The sequence below is a fragment of the Styela clava genome, chromosome 5 (assembly GCF_964204865.1).
Source record: "Styela clava chromosome 5, kaStyClav1.hap1.2, whole genome shotgun sequence".
NCBI classification, from domain to species: domain Eukaryota; kingdom Metazoa; phylum Chordata; class Ascidiacea; order Stolidobranchia; family Styelidae; genus Styela; species Styela clava.
The window spans coordinates 10,342,455-10,366,716 of NC_135254.1; the positions used below are offsets into that span (position 1 = coordinate 10,342,455).

The 24,262-nt window shown below is 32.9% G+C and overlaps 2 protein-coding genes across 4 annotated transcripts in view; both read left to right on the plus strand.

Annotated features, from left to right (window-relative positions):
- Nucleotides 1–24,262, plus strand: part of LOC120345028 (CUB and sushi domain-containing protein 3-like) — a 37,554-nt gene that overhangs the window by 2,495 nt on the left and 10,797 nt on the right. The window contains exons 1-12 of one of the 3 annotated variants that reach the window (XM_078113261.1): nucleotides 18,625–18,758; nucleotides 19,178–19,360; nucleotides 19,426–19,566; nucleotides 19,907–20,080; nucleotides 20,360–20,499; nucleotides 21,088–21,229; nucleotides 21,432–21,553; nucleotides 22,152–22,335; nucleotides 22,671–22,818; nucleotides 23,257–23,398; nucleotides 23,641–23,785; nucleotides 24,032–24,130. In XM_078113261.1, the coding sequence (XP_077969387.1) occupies nucleotides 18,683–18,758; nucleotides 19,178–19,360; nucleotides 19,426–19,566; nucleotides 19,907–20,080; nucleotides 20,360–20,499; nucleotides 21,088–21,229; nucleotides 21,432–21,553; nucleotides 22,152–22,335; nucleotides 22,671–22,818; nucleotides 23,257–23,398; nucleotides 23,641–23,785; nucleotides 24,032–24,130 (1,696 nt within the window). In that variant the 5' untranslated portion in view covers nucleotides 18,625–18,682. Of the gene's footprint in view, nucleotides 1–3; nucleotides 146–646; nucleotides 769–1,421; nucleotides 1,606–2,500; nucleotides 2,649–2,983; nucleotides 3,126–3,410; nucleotides 3,556–3,990; nucleotides 4,090–4,571; nucleotides 4,746–18,624; nucleotides 18,759–19,177; nucleotides 19,361–19,425; nucleotides 19,567–19,906; nucleotides 20,081–20,359; nucleotides 20,500–21,087; nucleotides 21,230–21,431; nucleotides 21,554–22,151; nucleotides 22,336–22,670; nucleotides 22,819–23,256; nucleotides 23,399–23,640; nucleotides 23,786–24,031; nucleotides 24,131–24,262 lie in introns of those variants that run through there. The other 2 variants (XM_078113262.1, XM_078113263.1) reach the window with 2 other exon arrangements.
- On the plus strand, nucleotides 5,531–12,688 carry LOC144422794 (complement receptor type 2-like). Its single transcript, XM_078112625.1, has 11 exons — nucleotides 5,531–5,576; nucleotides 6,158–6,331; nucleotides 6,710–6,823; nucleotides 7,620–7,782; nucleotides 7,954–8,120; nucleotides 8,459–8,572; nucleotides 8,918–9,091; nucleotides 9,718–10,281; nucleotides 10,811–10,978; nucleotides 11,300–11,497; nucleotides 11,823–12,688. Exons 1-11 carry the CDS (start codon nucleotides 5,531–5,533, stop codon nucleotides 12,017–12,019), a joined length of 2,079 nt encoding a protein of 692 aa, XP_077968751.1. The 3' UTR covers nucleotides 12,020–12,688.

Here is a 24,262-nt window from a genome sequence, read left to right on the forward strand (position 1 = left end):
TAGATTTATGACCCCAATTCGGGATTTGGAGGTGGATCAATAATAAACAACAAATGGATACTGTCCGCAGCTCATGTCTTTTATGAAAGATTTCCAATGGGATTTTTTAAAAAAGATTGGAAGAAAAGATTCTTGATTGCAGTTGGTAAATATTTTTCTTTTACTATTGATATTTAGTTATATAAAAACATAGCTCCTCCTGGCCTTCCATCCATTTCTGTCACAACTACAACAATTTCATAACTATATGTCAGCGTTATCTTCAGTAACTCAATAAACAAGAATATCGGTCGGAGACCGAAGACTTATCGATCGAAACTGCGGTTTCGATTCATGACTCTATAGTGACACTGCGTGTCCCATCACTAATTAAATAATAACTCGCAAATTATACAACGTAATTCATCCAAAATCAATGGGCTTGTGGTACAAGATATGATGAATGCATGCAATTTGGAGCAGATTCAACCTTGCCTTCTTGAGATATCGCGTTCATCTAACAGACAAATAAACAGACAAATAGACATACAGACATACAGACAAATACCTCTCAACATACTCACCGATCTTAAGATCGATAAGTAAAGATTTAGTTGGCGCGTTGTATAGTATTGAAGTAATTTTTTAAACTTATATTGTGCGTCAGGTATGACTAAACATCCAATGCCGGGTGAAGTTATACCAGATCGGATAAACATCTTTGAACCCCAACATCTACATGCTCATGCTAAATTTGATGGAAGCTCATATGATTACGATATTGCTTTGGTAAGTTTATTTATAAAATATATATTTATATCTCCGGAACAATTGATTAATTTCATGGCATTTTATTTTATAGCGATTCACATTGTGATTAAAAAACAACTAAATTGAATACCAAGAGATTATTATTATTTATTACCTGAACAAAATCACTCCAATCTGCTGTTTATATTAAACGCCGTAAAATTGCGATTCACGACTTCTCAAAATAATGGTCTATTTTAATGCATTTTAAATATGTATTTCATCGGAAAGTATATGTGTTAGTTTTGGGGCAATCTGATTCATTACTCTTCTTTGAATTTGTCCAAGAGAGTTCAATGCGTTATGGCCTAAAAATTAGATGACACATAACAATGAAATTAATCTCTACGACTTGCCATAACTAAGTTGTGATCATATATTATAAAAATCATACGACAAAGAAAATATACTTGTATACTTGTAAAAACAACAACACCACAAGTCGGAGTAAGTACGCAAGTCAATGCTAGATACTACGAGAAATACTTCAAAAATTGCATTTCAGTGACAAATATGAACAAAGTAAGAAGTTACGAACGTTTGATCTATTATTCGAAAAACGTTGATTCTCAAATAAAGAATAAGTTACTTTGTTGCAAAACAAGTTTAAAGGTTTATTTTTCATGTTGTAGATTCGAATTGGAAATCGTCTTAAAGTTGTTGGAAATAAATTTGTTGTAGATTCACAGGCAAGTTCTGGATCCTTAACATTTACTCGGTATATTCGTCCTGTCTGTCTTCCCTGCATGAAAGGACACCCGTTTTCTCCAGTTAATATTCTGGAAAGATATGATACAAATCTCTGCAGTCGAAACAGTGAGCAGTAAATTTTTTTATAAAAAGTAGCGAAGTAGCAAAATTAAATTCTTATAATTTACTTTAATAATAATCATAGAAAAGCAAACTGATTTAGCTTCACGTAATAAATTTGTAAAAAATCTTTTATAATTACGCATTGAATTGAATTTTTTGGTAAAAGGATATTACACTTATTTCGTTCAAAAATTTTTTGTGAGTTCCAAGGGGTTCGTTTTTTTATTTTTTTTTTATCAATTCTTTATTATGATGTCATAGAAAAGTGCGCACTTTATGGCTGTTACGCATTTGCATTAGTCTTGTATATACAGTGATGAGCTGTAGCCGGAACGCACCGGAACGGCGTTCCGGTTGTTAGACAATTTATGGCATTTGCGTTCCGGTTGTTGAAATAAAATTATGTCATAGAAAGTCTAGTTCTATTACATCTTGTAAACTTACTTATTAGCTTACGCATTGTTACGCCATAACTTTTTTTACATTACAGCAGACAAATATTTAGTGCACAGCAATAACGTGTAATGGATGTTTCGCCGACCTCTGACCCCGTGAAATTTCATCCTATACCTTTCTAATAAACACATTAGTATTGAATTGGTATAAATATTCTTGTAATTTTGAACAGACATATGCCAGATAATTTCTTTATATTTCATTATAGTCCTTCGGCTCTATCTTAGGACAGACAAAAATTTGTGGTAGCGTCCGCGTCATGTTGTAAATATATATTACATTTTCACAAATTTGCTGCGTTCCGGTTATTACGATTTTCCCAGCTCATCAATGTGTATATACATTGTGGTACGTGGTTACTACTCTGACAGATTGCATACAAGTTTTGGCTTTCCTATGTATATCAATATATATAAGCATCGCTCTCTTGTTTTGCAAACAGTACGAGGAAACAATCCAAACATTCCCGTGAGAGCTGGTGATGAAACAATGGTAACTGGTTTTGGATGGAAACGAAGTTCTGGATTTGTACATTGGGATAAACCAAAAGTGATGCAGGAAGGACGTTTAAAAGTACAGAAAGACGAAAAGTAAATTTTACACATAATGTTCATATTTGGTAATTGGGTCGCCGTAGTTTTGATAAGTTAAAATTTTGAACATTAGTGAATATTCAGGACAATTTTGAATTTTGCTCGTCGCGGCTTACTCATCTCAAAAACTTGTCATATTTAATACAAATATTTTTGTTCAGTCGACATTTGATCCCGATTGATCTATATATTAATACAATACCGGACTTTCTTACTTGTATAGTATTTCTTCCCAAAAGTATGATCATTCCTCAATACAGTCATTTGTATGTCTATCATTGGTAGTCTTCCCACATCAATCAAAATCGTATAAATAACTGCATTTATAACAGATGCATCAACAGTGTGAAATTAATGCAAAAAGAAGACAAAAGCGCAAGATACACAGATCGCATGATTTGCGCAAAAAGTGCTGATAAATCCAAAAACATTGATGCTTGCGAAGGAGACAGTGGAGGACCACTTGTGAAACGGGTGTGAGATATTATTTGAAGTACTAGGTTATAGCAAAAGTTATATTATGACAGTAGATTTTCCGATATTTAATATGCTGCTAGTTATATATATAAATATATATGAAGAAAGCAAAGCTCAAATATATACGAACGCAAAGGTAAAACCTCTTTCTTCCCTCATCATCGATTGGCGACATGTTCACAATGAAAAAAAGTCAGTAAAACGATTCATATTTACAATTCTTGTCTGCTTGCGTAATGTTGAAAAATACTTTATTTTCTTCTCATCAATCATTCAATACAGTTTGGAATTCAGCATTCAAGATATTGGATGCAAGTTGGGATAGTTAGTTGGGGATGGGGATGCGGTAATGAACATCCTGGATTCTATACTTCTCTCTCGTCGGTTATGGATTGGGTTTGGTCCGTCCTAAATAAAACAAAAACAGGTATTAATTGTGTGTAGTTTCCAATACATTCTGTTATATTTGTTTGTGTCATAAATTACCTTTATGCACTTGATAGCCGTTGCTGAATAATCATAACACATACCGAATATATATAGAGGTATTAGATACTGAAAATATTGTTAAATACTAATGAAATATAAGTTTTGCACTATTTTATTTCGTAACTTGTCTGATATATTTAGCCAAAGGCTTTTTAACTTGGTTTAACAATGTAAGAAGCAACCAACTCTAAATAAACTCAGTATTGTGAAAAGTTTCAAAAAAAACATCAATAGCATCGAGTCACAACTCGAGATCTATAGTATTCATATAGAATAATTAAAACAAAGAAGAATCAGAATAGTTGCAAAAATATTTTACAAATATTCGTAAAAAATACCAGTTATTATTGTCGATACCTTTCGGAAAACATAGATAGTTGTTCAAAACCTTCTGCCTACGAACATTCAAGCTCAATTGCAAGGAAAGAAGTTTATCGAGTGGGTGAAGTAATTACGTTTTCCTGTAATCAAGGTCAGCATAAAAGCATTCATCTCTAATTTCTTCTATTGGGCAGAGGCGCTGGGATACATTAAAGTGTATAATTGCTTCTATGATAGATATTTGGTATTGTATTCGACAAAGCCGTTGCGATCTTCAAAGTCGGTTTGTTAGTTCTGGTTTGGTATTTATACCGTTGACTTATTTTGGATTACTAGACTTCCAACAACAAGTGTACTTTAAATTTGTTAACTCAATTGAGATTTGGTGTAATTATTTTGAAACACACTTCAATAAACATTATGAAGAAATTTTATGGGTGTCACTAGCTCTATTTGTATACAAAAACATTTTTTGAGTAGTTAATGTTAGTGTTCTCTTGGAAGAATCAACCCATCGCGTTTCAAACTTTTAACAAGAGCTAGAAATTTGGCTTTATCATTACTGCAGTGTGGAGGCTTCGATCAATGCAGTTCCATTAAAAATGACAAAATATTTATTTAATTTTGTTTCAGGCTATGCCATGTCGGGCAACCCAGATATAACTTGCCAGTCAGACTTAACATGGTCATTACCTCAATTTTTGTGTACTGTTGTTAATTGTGGACAACCGCATATACCAAGAAATGGATATATAAAAGGAGAAAGTTATTTGTCAGGAGATTGGGTTGAGTATTATTGTGATCAAGGTATGGTATTAATATTGTCCAACTCGATGTTTAAATTCGTTTTGAATTTTAGCTTAATCACTTTTTCGACAACCGCATGTACCAATGGTATGATGCAATGATTCAATCATAAACACGTAGACAACATTTTGGTTTCGCACATATATAATTGCGTTAGGGTTTTAAGTGTATTTCGTTATCTGTTATTTGGATCAACTCGATTGTTTAACTTTACAATATACGAATATTTGGCATTGTAATCTATTAATTCTATTGTGTGTTTATTGAGCTATGAAGACGTCAGTGGATTTACGTAAAGTACTGGTGTAAGGACACGTAGAGTGCGGACCCACTTTTTCAATACAGCTATACCACTACAATCAGATTAAACTTTTACTCTGTATAAACAAAGCACATATCTATCACGTCTATCACAATAGACAATCCATACTAATGTTTTTTTCCAATTACCTTGTCAATTTTTATCTTCCCAAGCAAGGAATATATTTACTTTGAAGTGATGACACTTGTTATACATTAGTCATGTTTGGCCATCTCTGAATTTGACGCAGTTATCACCACTTATAAAAACTAAAAACATCTTGACGGGTCTATTGAATTGATTCGAGTATTTGTGTGTTACAAATTGACCACATGACGGTTGCCCAAGTGCTCTTAACTTTACTAAGAAGCTCCGAGGGTTTCCAGATAGAAGGGAAATATCTCCATTTCCGATATACAATGGTGCTCTTAAATATTAAGAATTTCGCTTTACCGTTTCGAATGCAACTTATCGACGACGTTGTATGTCTTCCGGTGCGTGGTCAGGAGAATCCATCAACTGTGAGTCAGGTAACATATGTATTTTTATGACATAGTACCAATTAGGTATTTGTTTGTTTGTTTGTTTGTTTGTTTGTTTGTTTGTTTGTTTGTTTGTTTGTTTGTTTGTTTGTTTGTTTGTTTGTTTGTTTGTTTGTTTGTTTGTTTGTTTGTTTGTTTGTTTGTTTGTTTGTTTGTTTGTTTGTTTGTTTGTTTGTTTGTTTGTTTGTTTGTTTGTTTGTTTGTTTGTTTGTTTGTTTGTTAGATACACGCGATATCTTACGAAAGCGAGGTTGAATCTGCTCCGAATTTTGCATGTTCATTCATCATAGTTCGAAACAGAAGTCTATTGATTTTCGATGAATTATGTCGTATAATTAACGAGTTATTATTTAATTAGTGATGCGACACACGGTGTCACTATGGAGTAAGAGCGCTGTTTCGGGGATCCCCTAACCTCCGATCTATAAGTCTTCGGTCTCCGACCGATATTCTCGTTTTAGTTTTGTTAGAATTATAGCGATATTGAAATTTTAAAAATAATCTATACAGATAGATAATAAAGAAATTGCACCGGGGAGTAATACTATTTATATTTATTTGTATTTTAGAAGTTTTGTGCCCGTTACCAAGTATAATATCTGGAACAATTAAAGGTTCAGAACCGTTCAAAGTGGGATCGATTGTATTTTTTGTGTGCAACGATGGGTACAAAATATCAGGAAATTCTTTATTAACTTGCTCTGAGAATGGGTTGTGGAATCCTCCTCCACCTAAATGCACAAGTACGATATATATGCAACATATATATATATATATATATGATGAGCTGAAACGAAGAATATTCAATAATATTTGCTAAATAATATTATGAAATATTCATAACCAATATAAGTTATTACAAAACATAAACCTCAAATAAAAAATTCTGAAAGACCACACTACATAGTTTAATAAAATTGGAAATTGTCTCATCTCTATGGACTCAGACTTTGGCTCCCAAGCCGGAAATGCTTGGTATTAATTTCCAATCATGACTCAATGTCAATCATTGTATGCTTTGAGCTCTTTCTATACCCTATATCATATTTGCAATCATCTCTCATTATTTTATTATAGTTAGATTAAATTTAAATTATAATAAAGTACATTTGCCTTTTCAGTTGACGTTAACTGTGACTTTGATAAATCCGACAGGAAACTCTGTGGATACACGAACGAAGGTGATGTTGAATGGAAAAGAGATTTTGAATCAGATTCAAGATTAGGTCTACCTAGTAAGTGTTATGTTTTTTCAAAACACTTTATACTAAAAAATTAGTATTTTTTATAGAAGTTTTAGAAATTTAAAGCCCCAGACATCTCTGTTATTGATTTATATTTTATCGATTCAAGCTTTTACATTGCAATATTATTATACTACCATACATTTTATACACTAGACAAAATTTGAATTGAACATATCGGGCATTAATTCTGAACTGCGCGTAACAAGCAATTCATTTTTAAAATCAATTTGCACAATAACAGCCTTATAGGCAGGGCTGCCATCGTTATGAACCCAAAAATAAGGACACCAGGAAAACATAATAATAAGGTAACAAAGAACGAAACGTAAATAAACAAAATGTATTCATGCCAGTGCAACCGGTGCCACTGCAGCCCGGTTATAAAATATCTTTTCTAGCATATCAATCATTCGAAGTGATCAATCTAAGTTCCCGGTAAATAAACCTCTGCCCCCAACAATTAAACAAAAATAAGGACACGTGTCTAAATTGAGACGTTTCTTGGAAAAAAGGTCAAAAGTAATTTCTAGGACAGACAAACCTTCAAAATAAGGACAAATCTTATAAATAATAGCGTTATGGCAGATTGAATAATTCATCTTCAAAATTTTCCATTCGTGATTTAATGTTTATAAAGTGAAATAGTATTTTCACTGCCTCGTGTTTCGTATTATAGAAAGTGAATGAGTATGGAGTTTTTGGAACAAAATTTTGGAACATTAGGCAAAAGGGTGACTATCTAAGAGTTTATAACTTTTTCTAATTTATGGTTTTCACACATCAGGTTATATCATGACGTTTCCACCCCAGTCAAGTTCTTCAAAGAATGCAATATTACGTTCTCCAATCATTCCCAGCAAAGTAACGCATTGTCTTCAATTTTACTATATGGTACAAAATCAATTAAAATCCAATAACGACGTTTACGTTGGATTGAATGGTGAAAGGTAATCGTAACTGGGCATATTAAACTCAAATTATAATAATCGCAGACTTAACAGATGACTCGGTTTATGTCTCAAGTCTGATCAAATAATATTGAGAAGCAAGTTGATATTGTAATTTACAATGCGATGTCATTCACATAATAATGCATTGCAACTTTTTGAATTTGACAGTGTCGAAGGAATCGCACCTGAAGAAATTATTGTTCCGACAAATCGTTGGGTCGGTTTTCAAAAATCCCTAACACCTAATGAAGAAAATAAGATTGTATTCGAAATAATTGCGAAGGGAAATATAGGATTCAGTATGGATGATATAGAACTCGTTAAAGAAGAATGTGGTACACAAACACTTTTCATTATTGAGTTTTAGCGTCTACTATATCCATAAAAATAATGGGTGCTAATATATATATCAAGTGCATTAATTATAAAGTTTGCTCCATAGTATCTGAAAAGAGAATCAAAATCGAAATTGCTTTAAGTCGGTTTTCCGTGGAATTACAAAAAAGCAAACAAGCTCCGTTGCTATTTATTAACTAACACATTTTACGTTTGTGACGTTGTACGTTTTTTCAAATACACGTTGCTTAGTGTTAAATCACAATAGCAAATGTTTAACCAAAAATAAAACCAAAATATTTTGGCAACATAAATCATGTTTTTTTCACTGGTTCAGTCAGTCCATGTGAAAACGAAAATCCTTGCATGAATGATGGGCAGTGCATCGATGAAATTAAGGAATCCTATTGCTCATGCACACAATTTTATAAAGGACGAAGATGCGAGAAAGGTTAGTGGACGATTTTATACACATGACTGTTCATATAATATAGCTTTTAAAAGAAAACATGTAGCAATTGTGCAGAAAGTAAATTTGTATATTCACTACTACTATTTTAAGTAACGCTGGAAGCGTTTAACTATGTTAGCGAAATACCTATATTTAATTCAAGTTCATCATCTTGTTTTGGCATAGTACAAAACGCTTTTTTTGAAACCCTAATAGTTCTACTGATAGAGTATTTTGACCACGCCTCTCACCTCATTTTCCACCATAATCGTTCCAGCGATATGCCGAAGCATTTATCCAATTTTCGAATAAGAATCATATTTTCAAATATATTTTTTTTTTCAGAAATAGTTTGTTCAAAACCGTGGTCTTTCCCGCATGGAACTATCAAAGCTCCTGCAAAAATTCGATATGGTGCAACAATATCATACTTATGTAATGCTGGTTACAGAACAAGCGGGAATTCCCGAGCGACATGTACTGAAAAGGGACTTTCATGGTCACCACCTGAATGTATAAGTGGGTTCAGTAAGCATAATGGCACAATTGTGTTTCAGCATCCCATATTGAAAATATTTCAGCGTCCTATTCTTTTTTACACATGCCAAAGATAACATGTGTTCGTTATCAAAAATCCAAAATTTAACTGAGCAAGTTCAAAATCATATGAAAAAAAGAAAGTCATATTAGTTTTATAAAAAAAATTATGTATATTTAACAAAAATTAAATTAAAATCAATTGAATTAGAAATAAAATAAAGATTAGATAAAGAGAGCAGTATTAAATGTTTTCAACAACCACAATAATACTTTGTCAAATCAACATTTAAGAACTCAATGATGCTGGAATGCTAATTGCAATTCTATGATCATGAATGTTTAAATAAAAACGAACAAAGAAGCAAAATATAAAAAAGTAAAATTTTCGAAAACGCAATAATTGCTATGAACAATCAATTTCTGATCATGAATCTTGCTTATTATTTTGAATAGGAAAGCGTGAATAATGAGAAAACGGCCCAGAACGTGCAGCCATAGCCAAATTCGTCCAATGTATCAAGTTGCATTGATTTGTCTGAAGACAAATGAAATATGTATAGAATGTCCTAAATTCATATTACAATGAATCAATAATTTACTTTAAGAAATTCCTCAGCGGACGAAAAATTGTTCAGAAGGTTACAAAGAACTGGTTGACTCTTGCTATCGTGAATACTCTGGTCCTAAAAATTACGAAGGAGCAAAAAAAGTATGCGAAAATGATGGAGGCCATTTAGCAAATGTGCAGAGCAAACGGGTAAATGATTTTTTATGGGACAATACATGGGGAAACTACGCAAACTTCTGGATTGGCTTGCACAATGTTGATTCTAATATGCTCTGGTCAAATGGAGAGAAGTTTGAACGAGGACGCGGAGTTGATTTCGATCTTAGCGCAGCTACAAGTAACAATTGCGGAAATTATTATTTCCGTTTCCAGACTTGGCAAATTCGCTTTGATGACTGCAGCGAAAAGTCGAGATTCATTTGTGAAAAATGGAAAGAAAATGTAAACAATTATGTTGTTGAAACATCAAAGGATAATTATTTACAAAAAATTGAAGGGGTATATAAACCTGTGTCCGGACTTCTAACATTTGAAGAAAAACGCCAGATATACAGGAAAGAAAATGATTTCGATATGTATCTGTTCTATGAATATCATTCAGGTGAAATTTAAAGAATACATATCTAATTGAAAGCGTTTGGAATTAATGTCGGTATATAATATCAGAAACATAATTCAATGAGATTATGGTCAAAATATATACAATATCCATTAGGTAATTTAAAAAGGAGTGTATCAGAAGATATGGTAAAAGGTACAATAAAAAGTACTCCCAAATTATGTGAACTAAGATGGCGGACACCAGATCGTAGTATGTGTAACAGGTTAGCGTTAGGCCATAATATATTCCAATTTTCCTACTTTAGTTTTGTTGTGAGTTCAGGGACTCTCCAAGTGACTCCCGTATTATTTGTACCTGAAATTATCTCCTAACCTTAACCTGGTACATATACTACGTTACGGTGTCCGTTATCTTGGTTCACATACTTCGGGAGTACCCAATAAAAACATACATGATCACACTTTGAAAGAGAGAAGTATTTTCATGCTTGTCGATATGAATTCATCAAGCAATATGAATATGAACAGAAATATTTATAAAAATATAAAATGTAGTATTTTTTTACCAGGGCTCCACAAGCGAAATTGGTTCATTGGCGGGTATAGTATTCCGCTGGGTAAACCGTCACACCAGTACGAAGTACGTACATATTCAAACGTGATAGAACCGAATGAGATAAAAACTAAATGGAAAGATCCTGATGGACGCTCAATTGATATCACGATATATAAACATGGTATATGTTTATTGATTTTTATCACACTAAACGGTTTAGTCCCAGAAGACGGTTCTCTTTGTCGTAAATAGGTGGTGGTTACCACATTCACATAGAGGATTAAAAATAATGATTTTATCTAAGAATAAGACCGCCAAAATGGTTCAATATTTATTTGGTTTTGTCAGTAATTATTAACCGAGAGAAAAACTACTCACTCTTAGAAATGTTCGGAAAGATTTACAATCATTTAATGAATAAAAAGTAAAAACATGGTGTCGGTAAACCGATTCACCGAAAAACCTTTTTTTAATTTTAACGACAATCTTTTTTGTTTCCTAGTTTCTGGTGCAAAGTGTCCTAACATTCCAAGGTTACGAAATGGACAAATTACCGTTATACCTACAGGGGCTTCTCCACCGTATGAACCTGGTACGTCCATACGTTTTTCTTGTAACCAATCATACAAACTCGACGGACCTTTCATGATAGAATGTCGAAGAAATGGTCAGTGGTCTGAAAAACCAGGAATATGCAAAGGTAATCAGTGCAAATGTTTTAATACTTTTTCTCATTTGTAAACAAAAAACGTGACAATGTGTAATGAAATGTATATTCTCGTACAGCAATATATATATACTGTAATACCTATGGGCAAATTTCTAATTAATTCATTTTATTTTTAGGATTCGCCTTTAAACGTGCATACATTTCGAAAAATTAAGTCAGTACAATCTCAGTATATTGTAAAATCATTGACACAAACGAATATTTATTATATAAATATCGACTTTTTTCATTGAGAAATAGGTATATCCAATCTATCAGAATAATTTCAACAATTTTATTCCAACTGGTTTAACAGAAGTCGGATGTCTTTTGTTCACCATCGATATGGAAGATGAAGTTTATGTGAAAAATCATCAAGACAGTGACACTATAGAAGTTGAACCAGGAGATCGTCTTGTACTAAAATGCAAAAACTCTCCTAAGACAGTAACAATACGATGCAAGGGAAAACTGAGATGGGAGCCTGCATACGAATCTGTAACATGTTCATGAATTTTTTTGTTTGGGTTCTTCTTAAACAAATCATCATATTCATTATTATTCATCATATTTCTTCTCATTCTTGAAGAGTTTTAAGCTGACTCAGACAAATATGCGTCAAGGTTTTCGATCAAATGAATAGAGAGAAAATACTTGAACGCCTCACGTTAAAGTTTAAAGCCCCAGATCCGTCATCTTTATTGATCCTCATTAGAAAAAAAGGGAAACTTTGGTAGTTTTTCCACAGATTCTTTTGTTTTTATAACCTTTGACAACTTCATTGAGTAGGTGGCAGTGTGAAAAATACTATGCCGAAAATAAATTCTTAAATAGATTTCTTTTATTTGAGAATAATTGCACTATTCCAATTGTGCTCGTGAAACCCTCAGGGGTGGTGACTCTTCAATGACCCACAGATCACAGGCTGGGGCTAATGGGCCAAGGCTCTTCGTCACGACCCAGTTATTTCTTTACTTATATTACCGGAGCTTAGAATGAAACTAATATATTACGATTATTGGATATAATTAGCTCACGTCTCTTTATCTTTTTTTTCTCTTTAGTTTTTTGAATAGCTAAATGTTTTAACAAAGCCAAAACTAGCCAAATTAGAGTAAAATTGATATTATTTGTTATAATCCGAACTCTATTTTGTCTAATTTATTTTGTAGTCGTTTTGCTGGCGAGTAACCGTTTTGCCGGCGAGGGGGTAATAGAAATTTTAGCAAATTCTCCAAATTAGAAAATGGAAGATATTTCATTTGACATTTTTGATACCAAGCATACTTGCAAATACAAATGAGTTGATTGGCTGTGTATGCAAATCACCTAATTGCCTATATATTCGCTATAGTTAACTGTATATGCATCTTCTGAGCTATATGTACGTTTGTAACCATATCTCTATTTACATGATCTTTTAAAGTTAAACTATGACGATCTTCCCAATGTCTAGAAAATGTCGTCTCCCACTTGCCCCCCTTGTCCCACGTATTCCACTCGTCTGACGTGTCCCACATTTACCACTTGTCCCACATGTCCCACTCATCTCACTTGTCCCAGGTGTTTCAATTGTCCCACTTTTCCAACTTGTCTCACTTGTCACAGTTGTGCCACGTGTCCCACTTGTCCCACGTGTCCCACTTGTCCCACGTGTTCCACTTGGCATTTATGAAATTCGTGGGATTGAATTTTGACAGAATCGTCGATTATTTTCGTCAGCGTGTCGTGATATTTAAGCCTTGAACACCTTAGCCTGACGATGACAATTCATTTTATTGACTCGCACAGAATTGTGAATCCAGTAAGAGATATTATAAATTCACCGGCAAGACAAAGACAAATAAAGGAGTTAATCCGCGGCGAAAAGTTTTTTTGATTGAAAAGCGACAGAACAAAATACTAAAATTAAAACCGAAAACAATATAAGTTTTGTTGTAAGAAGCCCGTGACAGATTAAAAAACGCCCTCTTAGTCATTGTTAATCGCAAAACGACTTAAAAATAAAAACTTGACATAAAATATAAAAAAAAATGGCATAAAATAGTAAAAGCAATCGATGCTTGAAATAAGTTTACAATTATCTTGGCAGGCGAAATATGAAGTATTACTGTTACATAGAAAATCGGGAAGAGAAAATCCAACAGAATGATAAGAATCACATTAAATAATATGGTAGCATTCATGCCAAATGGGACAATGATTTCTTGGTCGGGTAGATAATTTCAACATCTGCTCAGGACTGACTTTTGCCTACTATATTAATCTACGAACTACCGGAATTATTCTCCTATTGCTCTAAGTTTACAAAAAAAGAACGAAAATCAGAGAAAATATGAGAAATACCACACAAAGAACTCGAAAAGTGAAAAACAAAAATGCAAAAAATGAATTAGCATACTATATGGCATGTTCAAAGTACTAGTATACAACAAAACGCAAAATCTGCACAAGTCAAAAAATTTATTATGCTGCAAAAACTTTATCAATATACTAGATTTATACAGATTGTATTATTTTGTAACATATACAATAATATGTTTTAGGTTGCTACAAAAACGTCATATTAATTTCAAAAAATCAAATATCCAACAATAACTTATTTAATGAATGACTGCGAGATTGTTTGGCTTACATTCGCCTTCTTTGACCTTTCTTTTTTCCCTCATTTAGGGGTGGTATATTTATAAAAAGTTGTTCATTGATCGATTCACAGACTTTTTCCGATGTATTTATTCAAGGATTCAGTATGCTGTTTACTTTGGTTAGAAGACATTTTTGACCAGTTATGGCGCTCCAGAGAAAACGCGCTTTTAAAATTGGATTACAAATCATATGACCGGTTCCAACGAATGCTTTTCGGACAACAGTATAGGGGTGAGCAAACCAATTCACCCAGAATTAGATCAGATTTATTAGATCAGGAAGTTTCGTCTGCTGCCATTCCGCTGTTCTTTTAATTGCATGATAAGTGACTCACAATTGTTGTTCGTCCAGCCGCGACCAATGTTATTTTTGTATTTCCATACCTTGTTCTTTTAATAGCGGTGGGAAGCGACTTTGCAAGTATGAAAGCGTACCTGGCCAATGGGTTCCAAATAATTTAACAATTCAGTTTCGGAGAAATCGTATTAGCATTGGTCTCAGGCGCAGCTTTTTGAAAACGGTTGCTGTTAAAAATGTTTTACCTAGATTATAAGTTATATCTGCCCCCAGAACATTTGATCCATACAAACAGCATTTTCTAATATCCAGTAGTTGATTTGATGTAAAAAATATAACGTTAACAGGATGAGAACCCAAAAAACTATTTATTTTTTTGTATCAAAGAATCGGATATTGAAATATTCAACACCCCCAACACCCAATATTCAACACCCACTTCGTCTGCATAATTTTTGGCATGACTGCTGCAAGATTTAGAACTGTATTTTGAATTAGGTATCTGAGACAAATTTGTCGGGGTATCTATTAAACTTGCATTCTTGTTTTGAAGGTGGGTATAAATGTTTTTTGCGCTTTCATATGGAGCCCGCTGCTGAATTGTTTCCAACGTTTGCAAAGACGTTAACGTATTTCTGGCGTTTTATCTTGAGCATTTACGTGTGGTGAAACATCTCAAAAACTTCGTTTGTACTCAATAAGTGCTACTGGAGGGTACGTATTCATGTTAGAAGATTCTATCCAAGTAACACGACGTGAATAATCGGTAGAAGTCTTGCTATCAGAATAATATCTCACCAATTTTAATTAAAATAGAATCCACACATGGCTTGGGAGATATTGGCTCGAAAACTTTTTGCTTTCCATTTTTTATTCTATTACAAAATTTGCCTTTTTTATAATACACAATTTTCAATTTTTCACCGCCTTGATAATATGTTGTCGTAAAATTTGTATAAGACCATGTTACGCAATCATCAACAAAATTTATTTTATATCTATTTTGAACTTTAGTTACGTTTGTGCTATTATCCTTCAAAAAATACAGATCTGACTTTGGCCCTTGGGGCATTGTAAACATACTTTGATTGAAATTTTTACCTTCAAAATATTAATGCAGTCTTGCAAAGCTAGAAAATCTTCATACCGAAGAGGAATTTCATATTTGTACTCATTCAATGTCTCCTCTTTTTCCATTTCTGCCGTTTTATGATTCATCCCCGGTTGCACCTTTTCCTCTGCTCTTGTGGGAGAAGATTGCGTACCCGACAAATTAGGACCGTGAGCCATGGGTCGATAACATGTGGACAATTTTATAGAATTCACTTGTCCCACCATTCCTAATTTCTTGGCGTTGACATCCGAAATTTGAAAAAACAGTAGAATCGTTCACTATAGAAAGTATGTTAGGGTTATGTTCATGAATATTCTGAGTAATACCGCTTTTTGTATTATTGTGTGGAGACTGAAAAACTTCTCCAAATTTTGCAGATTTTTTTTGTCATTGGCAAACTTATTTACAATTTTATGACATGTGGGCCCGGTCGATTGTATCACTTTCTCCGTCGCCGAATATAGGCGTGTCGATATCGGATCGGTATCGGAATATCGGCGATAAATGCGGTATCGGTATATCTCCAATGTATGTATCACCCTTAAAAAACTTGAATTAATAAATATTTTTATAAACAGTTCAAGTAGGACATGGGACACGTGGGACACGTGGAACAAGTGGGACATGGGGGCAAGTGGGACATGTGGAACGAGTGGGATTAGTGTGACAAGTGGGACACGTGGTACAAGGGGGACACGTGAGACAAGTAGGATACGATATTTTTAAGAAACCCGCGACCTTGTCTTTTAATCAGTATTGATGTCAGTGTTCACATAGCTTACAGCAGGGGTGTGCGAAATGCGGCCCGCGGGCCCGCAAAGAAAAATTGTGAAATAAGGAGAAAAACCAATTTTGAATGGTGTGCCCGCGAAACGAGTTTTGAGTTTAATTAATCTGGTAGGTGCGAAGCAATTTCAATCTCTTTGCGTCGCAAAGTCTATATCAGTACAAGAGAGTTATTGTCACATTAGCAAAATCCTATTGCAAAATACACAATCTAATAAAAACGCGTTTCTCCCTTAATTCGTTTAAAAGTCGGCGTGACAATAAATTTGAAAAGCAGTCTTTAGAAAATTCTTTACATAAAGGACGCATTTACCTCTAAATTTCCTAATTCGTTCTAAATCCCCACAAAACTCGAACATAATATTTTTATAAATTGTAATAAAGGTTAAATCCGGACCAAATACATGTTAGTATTAGATTACTGCATGATAAATAGAAAAGGTACATATGGCAAGAATAACAGAGGAATACCGAATAAAACTATACGAACGATATACATTTGTTGTTTGCCGGTTAGGCTAAACGATGACCGCGGACAGTGGGAGGACGGTGACCGGAGGAAGTGGAAGAGGCGACAAACGTTGATAGTTCAGAGATAATGTAATTTAAATAATGAGCAACATACACATGAAATCCGAAATTTTCAATTTGTTACTAAACTGTCTTCCCTATAATTTTGCTAGCAACAGATTGTACGTACCCACGGGAAACAAACGGGTCAATGGGACGGTTGCCTTCGACTACAATAAAAAATAAAATAATTGTGAAATGATTTAAGTTAAAACATATAGGGCGTTGCTAGGATATGTGCGCCATATTCGGTATTCATATAAACAGGAAAAACAACACTCGAAGATCGCGATATTAGAATATTAAAATCGAATTGAATTGGACAACTCTTTTTCAAGCACTACAATAAATTAACCTAATAAAACAAATATCATTACACGCGTTTACGAGTTTTCAAGTTTACGGTTTTCGGCCTTTCGTATGTGGAAAATTTAACGTTAGCGGAAGCAATATTTTTTGGGGAAGAATTTTGGTAAGTATATGTCTCGAATAATATGTCTCGTAGTTGTTTCATATATATCAAACGAGGCTCGAAGTCATATATACGTCAAATGAAATGTTGAGTTTGCAAATTCCGTAGATACAATTGTGAATATCGCGGTAACTTTTTTAGCCCTGATAATGAATGTGGTATTGTTTTGTTGACACATAACACAAGAAAACGATCAAATTGAAAATAATTTTCTATTATTTGTGCTTGACCTTCTACCAAATGCAATAACACTCAAGTACAAGGTTGTCCCTTTACAAATATTTGGAAATAAGGTTGCATATGTAAACTTATATTGTATACGCGCATTAACGTCATCTTGCGGAAGAGTACTCTAGCATTCGCTTTTAGAAAGCCATGAGTGACGTTCTAAGGCCTAATGGTTGACAATAATGAAAAAATCCGAGAGAGACCATACAAAATGGCCCCAGGAAACTAGACTGGACTGGGTTTAACATAATAATAAAAATAATTATATATCATATTTTTGTCCTTAATTTGATTTTCATGGCTAATAACCCTTTAGTAGCTTACCACCAAATATAATATACCAAAAATAGTTTTGTGCCTAAGGCCTATTAGGTCTATTTTGACATACAAACAGATTAAGACGAGACTTGTTTTGTTATGGTCGAAAGTTTTGAGCTTCTTTTATATTCTGATAGATATCGGGATGCAAAAATAATATTGATTCCTTTATGTTATATATATAACAAATATAAATTGGATATCGTTTCTGAAAATACGGGAATACAGATATTTTTAGAATTTTTGTATATCTAGTTTTGATTCGATTAGGACGTAAAAATATATGTTTTTCTAGTTGAGATATGTCGTGACGAAACTAAACTGTGAAAATTTACCTTGTAGATGATTTGTCGCTATTTTAATTTGCGTTAGCCTGAAGCTATTTCATATTAATTCTATGACAAGGTTGTGAATAAGCAGATGACAAGAAATGATTATATGAGTATTGTAAAATTTGGTTTTTGACAAAAACTAATGACGATTATTACGTTAAAAAATTCTTTCAAATGTTACCAGGTTTTATCAGTTTGTTGAATTTTGCAATAAAATACAGCACGGGTTTTCTTGTTCTTCAATGTTTTATTGATCGAGGGATATAGTCCTATACCTACATCGCTTTTAATCATTGACAGAAATACGTGATCATTTTTTTTTTTCATTAAACATGCTCGCATATATTACAGCATTGTACTAATAACCTAACTAGTTAGTTAGTTTTTAATGATTTTATTGGATAGATTGTACAATGATGGAAAAGAAGAGATCGTATTGGTTCATTTGTATAATTTTGGTTTCATGGTTTTATAATGTTGTTGCTGAAGGTCTGTAATTGTGCTGTTTTGAAAATATATAATTGCAATAATTACTTCAATTCTACTATAAGTTTCAGGACGAAATTTATTTGGTACAATTCAGATATCGATTCAGTTTAACGGGTTTTCTCAGTTTTTGAAATATGAACTTCTCCACTAAGCAATCAGGACATTTTTTGTTTTCCAAAATTGGAATATATTTTACAAAATTGAATTGCATTCTATGCATATTATTTTTTTTTGTCTTAGTGAAATATTGACCAACGTTATATTGAATATAAAATTATAGTAGCTCTGAATCTACCGCTGGATAGTTGTATTTTTGAAATGTAAGATATATGAAAAAATTTCCACAGATGTTTGACATTATTTGATACAAATCTAAGTAATGCTTACTTTTACAACAGTAATATTTTTAAACTTTGTAGATAAATATTGTGAAGCGATCGAGAAGTTGCAATACGGAGATATCATAACATCTAAGCCACTTCCATATACAGTTGGAACAATACTTACATACAAATGCGACAGAGGTTATAGAATTCAAGGCAAACCTACTGTAACATGCCTGGAAGATAGAAAATGGTCGGATCCCGCACCATATTGCATAGGTAGTTTTATTTACTAATTTATCAACAATCTTCAATCATTTATAACTTGATAATTGTATTACAAGCGCTGTCATGCAAGCGAGATTTGTCAATGGTTGAGGCAGAAAGAAAATGTCGAAAACCGTGTCAAAATGATGCTGATTGTAAAGGAGGAAACAAGAGATGCGTTTGTGATGACTGGTGCGGAAAGTCATGCTTCAATCCAAGTGAGTTACTATACCAAACCTCAACAATCACACCGACTCAATGTAACAATATTAGCAACACTTATTATTAGATCTCAAATAACAGTTTATTCGATGATAGGGAACGATATTTGTTCGAAGTCTTAACTAAGTAAATGTTTCATCAATTATGCAATCCTGAATCTTTCACGCATCTGTACAGTCGTAGGCAACAACATTTATAGAGGTTTCAATAAAAAATATCGCACATACATAACAACATAGATTTTCCATTCATGAAGTTACAATTGACAGACGAATTTAACAATTACACACAACAAAATATATAATAACTTGCCTACTCATAAATTTGCAATACCAGGTGCCCCGTGCCCGGCTCTGTTACACCCTGAAAATGGTTACATAATTGGCAAGGTTTTTGTATATGGAAGAACAGTAACATACGGTTGTGATCAAGGATTTGTTCTTACTGGACCTTCAACAAGAAAATGCCGTTCCAACCGAAAATGGTCTGGATACGTACCCAGATGCATAGGTGGGAAAAATAAATGTGATGGTCATTTGATCTTTGACTTAACCTACAATATTAAAGCAGTTAAATATTTTAAAATTTTTATTTCAAAATATCTGTCTTCATGATTCAATATTTTAGTTTGTTCAATATTTTACGTGATGCCTCTAAACGCAATGGATTAATGTAATTTTTGGCACCGCTCTACCTAAATAGATTTTTAGACAACTTTGCAATAACTATGGTAAAAAAATAGTACTAATCCCTGTTTTAACTGTTACTATTATATATATATATATATAGCACTGAGTACCTGTGGACAAACTGAGCAAAAAGAAAAGAGCATGCTATCTGGAAAAGTGATATCAGGCACAGAAGTACAAGTCGGCGCGTGGCCCTGGCAAATTTTATTATTTACCAATAAAAAACATTCTACAGCCCAGGTGAGTCACTTTCTAGTAAAATCCGAGTCGATTTTAGATTTTATTTGTATGAAAATGTTCATTTTAATTAAGACGTTCGATGACGCTAATCAAGCTTGAACAATGGGTATCTTGAGTATTTTTGGGATTATTATTATTTTAAAATTCATTTTGGAAGCTAAAACCTTGACTTTGGATTCAAAGGTTTTGCATTCATTTGTCATATATCTGGGCCATATAGCGATACACTTAATATTACCTAATCAATATACCTATAACTAAGTAATTTCGTACTCCGTGTATATAAACTTACTAACACAAAGACATAAGAGATGTGGTTCGATCCACTCTTTTTCAATCAACTCTACAACATATCATAAGAACTTCTTTCTATGCAGTCAAAGTAAATTATTTCTTTTTATACATAATTTTTTTTTTTGTAAAATATCTTTATATGCTCAAACACTACATTTATCATTTCAACAATATTCATTTTGACATTTTTATTAATCTTGGGAAAACAACCCAAATCTGAAGACCAATGTTTTTGATCTACAATAAAATATTATTATACAATAATTGCAATAGCTAATAAAATTGCTAATTTAGATTTATGACCCACATTCTGGCTTTGGAGGTGGATCAATAATAAACAACAAATGGATATTATCCGCAGCGCATGTATTTCATGAAACATTTCCGATGGGATTCATTAAAAAAGACTGGAAAAAAAGATTTTTGATTGCAGTTGGTAAATATGTTTCATTTATGATTGAATTTTAGTTATAGCTAAGTCATAGCTACTCATGCCTTCCATCCATTTGTGTCACAACTATAACAATTTTCTAACTATAATTCAACGTTATGTTATTTCCAATAACTCATTAAACTACTTAGAAAACAACTCGTTGTTAAGTATAAAAGTAAATTTCAAAACATATATTGCGTATCAGGATTGACTAAACATCCAATGCCTGGTGAAGTTATTCCAGATCGGATAAACATTTTTGAACCCCAGCATCTACATGCTCATGCTAAATTTGATGGAAGCTCATATGATTATGATATTGCGTTGGTAAGTTGGATATACGATATAAATATTTGCTATTGATTTATATCTCCGGCCTACTGGAATAATTTTAGGGCATTTCTGTTATAGTGATTCACATTGTGACAAAATACAAATAAAACGGATACCCAGAGATTATTATTAATTTCCTGGACTATATCACTCTAATCTGCTATTTATATTTTAAACCCTGTGATGTATTTCATTGGAAAATTTATGTGTGAGTTTTGGGTCAATTTAATTCATCGATCTTTTTTGAATTTGGTTCGATGTGTGACGTAAAATGTAGACGACAGATAACAGGGAAACTAATCTTTGCCATTTTTTCATAATTAAGTTGTGATCATACATTATATTTTGAAATCATATAAGAAAATAACTAAATACTTGAAAAATACCACTATAATATATAAGTCGAAATTAGTACCCAAGTGGATGGTAGATACTACTAAATACGTCAAAAATTGCATTTCAGCGAAAGATATAAACAATATGAGGAATTTCAAGAATGTTTAATTCATTATTTAAATAACGTTGATTTTCAAATAGCGAAAAAGTTTCTTTGTTGCAAAATAACTTTATTCATTTATATTTCATGTTGTAGATTCGAATTGGAAAACGTCTCAAAATTGTTGGAAATAAGTTTGTTGTAGATTCACAGACAAGTTCTGGATCCTTGACATTTACTCGGTATGTCCGTCCTGTCTGTCTTCCATGCATGAAAGGACACCCGTTTTCTCCAGTTAATATTTTGGAAAGATATGATAAAAATCTCTGCAGTCAAAACAGTGAGCAGTAAATTTTTTTGTTATAAAAAGCAGCGAAGTAGCAAAATTTATTTTTTATAATTCATTTCAACAATATTAATTGAAAAGCAAATTTGACGATTGTATCTTTTGCTAGAAGACTTATTATCTTCATTTACTTCAGAGATATTTGGGTCACTAGGGGATTCGTTTTTATTTGCGTTGACGTCATCAATGATTACGCACTGTATGGCCTGTACGCATTTGCGATAGTCTTGAAGATTGTGGTACCGGTAGCCTACTTTGACAGATTGTACACATGTTTTGGTTTTCTTATCCATATATATGTTAGCATCGCACTCTTGTTTCGCAAACAGTACGAGGAAACAATCCAAACATTCCCGTGAGACCTGGTGATGAAACAATGGTAACTGGCTTTGGATGGAAACGAAGTTCTGGATTTGTACATTGGGATAAACCAAAAGCGATGCAGGAAGGACGATTAAAAGTACAGAAAGACGAAATGTAAATTTTTCAAAAAATGTATACATTTGATATTTGGCTTGCCGTACTAAATATTGCTGGTGTACACGCAGTTTTGCTAAGATAAAATTTTGATTACAGATAAATATTCAGTATAGAGTTCGAACTTTGCTCGGCGCGGCTTACTCATCTCAAATAATATGTCATATAGAATTTAAATATTTATTCAGTCGACATTTGTAAGAAATCTTTGAAGACAAGATCAAAACCTAGCGTTCCAATCAACGAAATGTAACCCCAATTGACCTATCTCCTAATAATTAAACCGACTTTCTTTTTTGTATAATTTTCTTCCCACATTTATGATCATTTTTTTTTATAATCACATGAAACTCTCTCATTGGTAGTCTTTCAACTATGAGTGGAGAACTTACGACTTAGCATCAACCAAACTTGTATAAATGACTGCTTTTGAAACAGATGCATCAACAGCGTGAAATTAATGCAAAAAGATGACAAAAGCGCAAGATACACAGATCGCATGATTTGCGCAAAAAGTGCTGATAAATCTAAAAATATTGATGCCTGCGAAGGAGACAGTGGAGGACCACTTGTGAAACGGGTGAGCAATATAAACTGGAGGACTATATGTTATATAAAAAGTTGTTATATGACAGTGAATTTATATTTTCCGTTTTTTTATTAGTATTGATAAATATGGTATTTTTTATTTTTGTTTAATAGTTTTGATATTTTTTTTTTCCTTATCTGTTCTTGTTTATATAAGAAGCTAGCAAAGCTCTAATATACAAACACAGAAGTAGGAGTTAATTACATTTTTTCTACACCAATCATTCAATACAGTTTGGAATTCAGCATTCAAGATATTGGATGCAAGTTGGGATAGTTAGTTGGGGATGGGGATGCGGTAATAAACATCCTGGATTCTATACTTCTCTCTCGTCGGTTATGGATTGGGTTTGGTCCGTCTTAAATAATACAAAAACAGGTGATTGTTATGTATATTTACTAAAATACTCTGGTATCTTTGTTTGTTACATATATATATATATGTATATATCGAATACTGAAATTTTGTAAACAGCAATGAAATTTGTACTTTTTTATTCTATTGCGTTATTTGCCTAATATATATAGCCAAATGCTTTTTAACGTGGCTAAATAACTTATCAGAAAAAGTTGCAAAATAAAACAATGAGAAGTTAGTAATATTGACGTTTTTTGGATTACATAGATGGCTGTTTAAAACCTTCCACCTACAAAAATTCAACCAGAATTGCAAACAAGGAAGTTTATCGAGTGGGTGAAGTAATAACCTTTTCCTGCAATCGAGGTCAGCATAAAAGTAGTTATATCTAATTTCTTATATTGTCCAGAAACGCTGGAATATTTTAAAGTGATCAATCTAAAGCAATGGCATAGATTTTGTAGACACAATGGGGAATTGCAATGGGGATAGACACAA

Coding starts and splice junctions, on each gene's coding strand:
- LOC144422794 (XM_078112625.1), top strand. CDS start 5,531: ATGTCTTCCGGTGCGTGGTCAGGAGAATCCATCAACTGTGAGTCAG. Junction 8,121..8,458: donor ACTCGTTAAAGAAGAATGTG/GTACACAAACAC, acceptor TCACTGGTTCAG/TCAGTCCATGTGAAAACGAA. Junction 9,092..9,717: donor GTCACCACCTGAATGTATAA/GTGGGTTCAGTA, acceptor ATTTACTTTAAG/AAATTCCTCAGCGGACGAAA.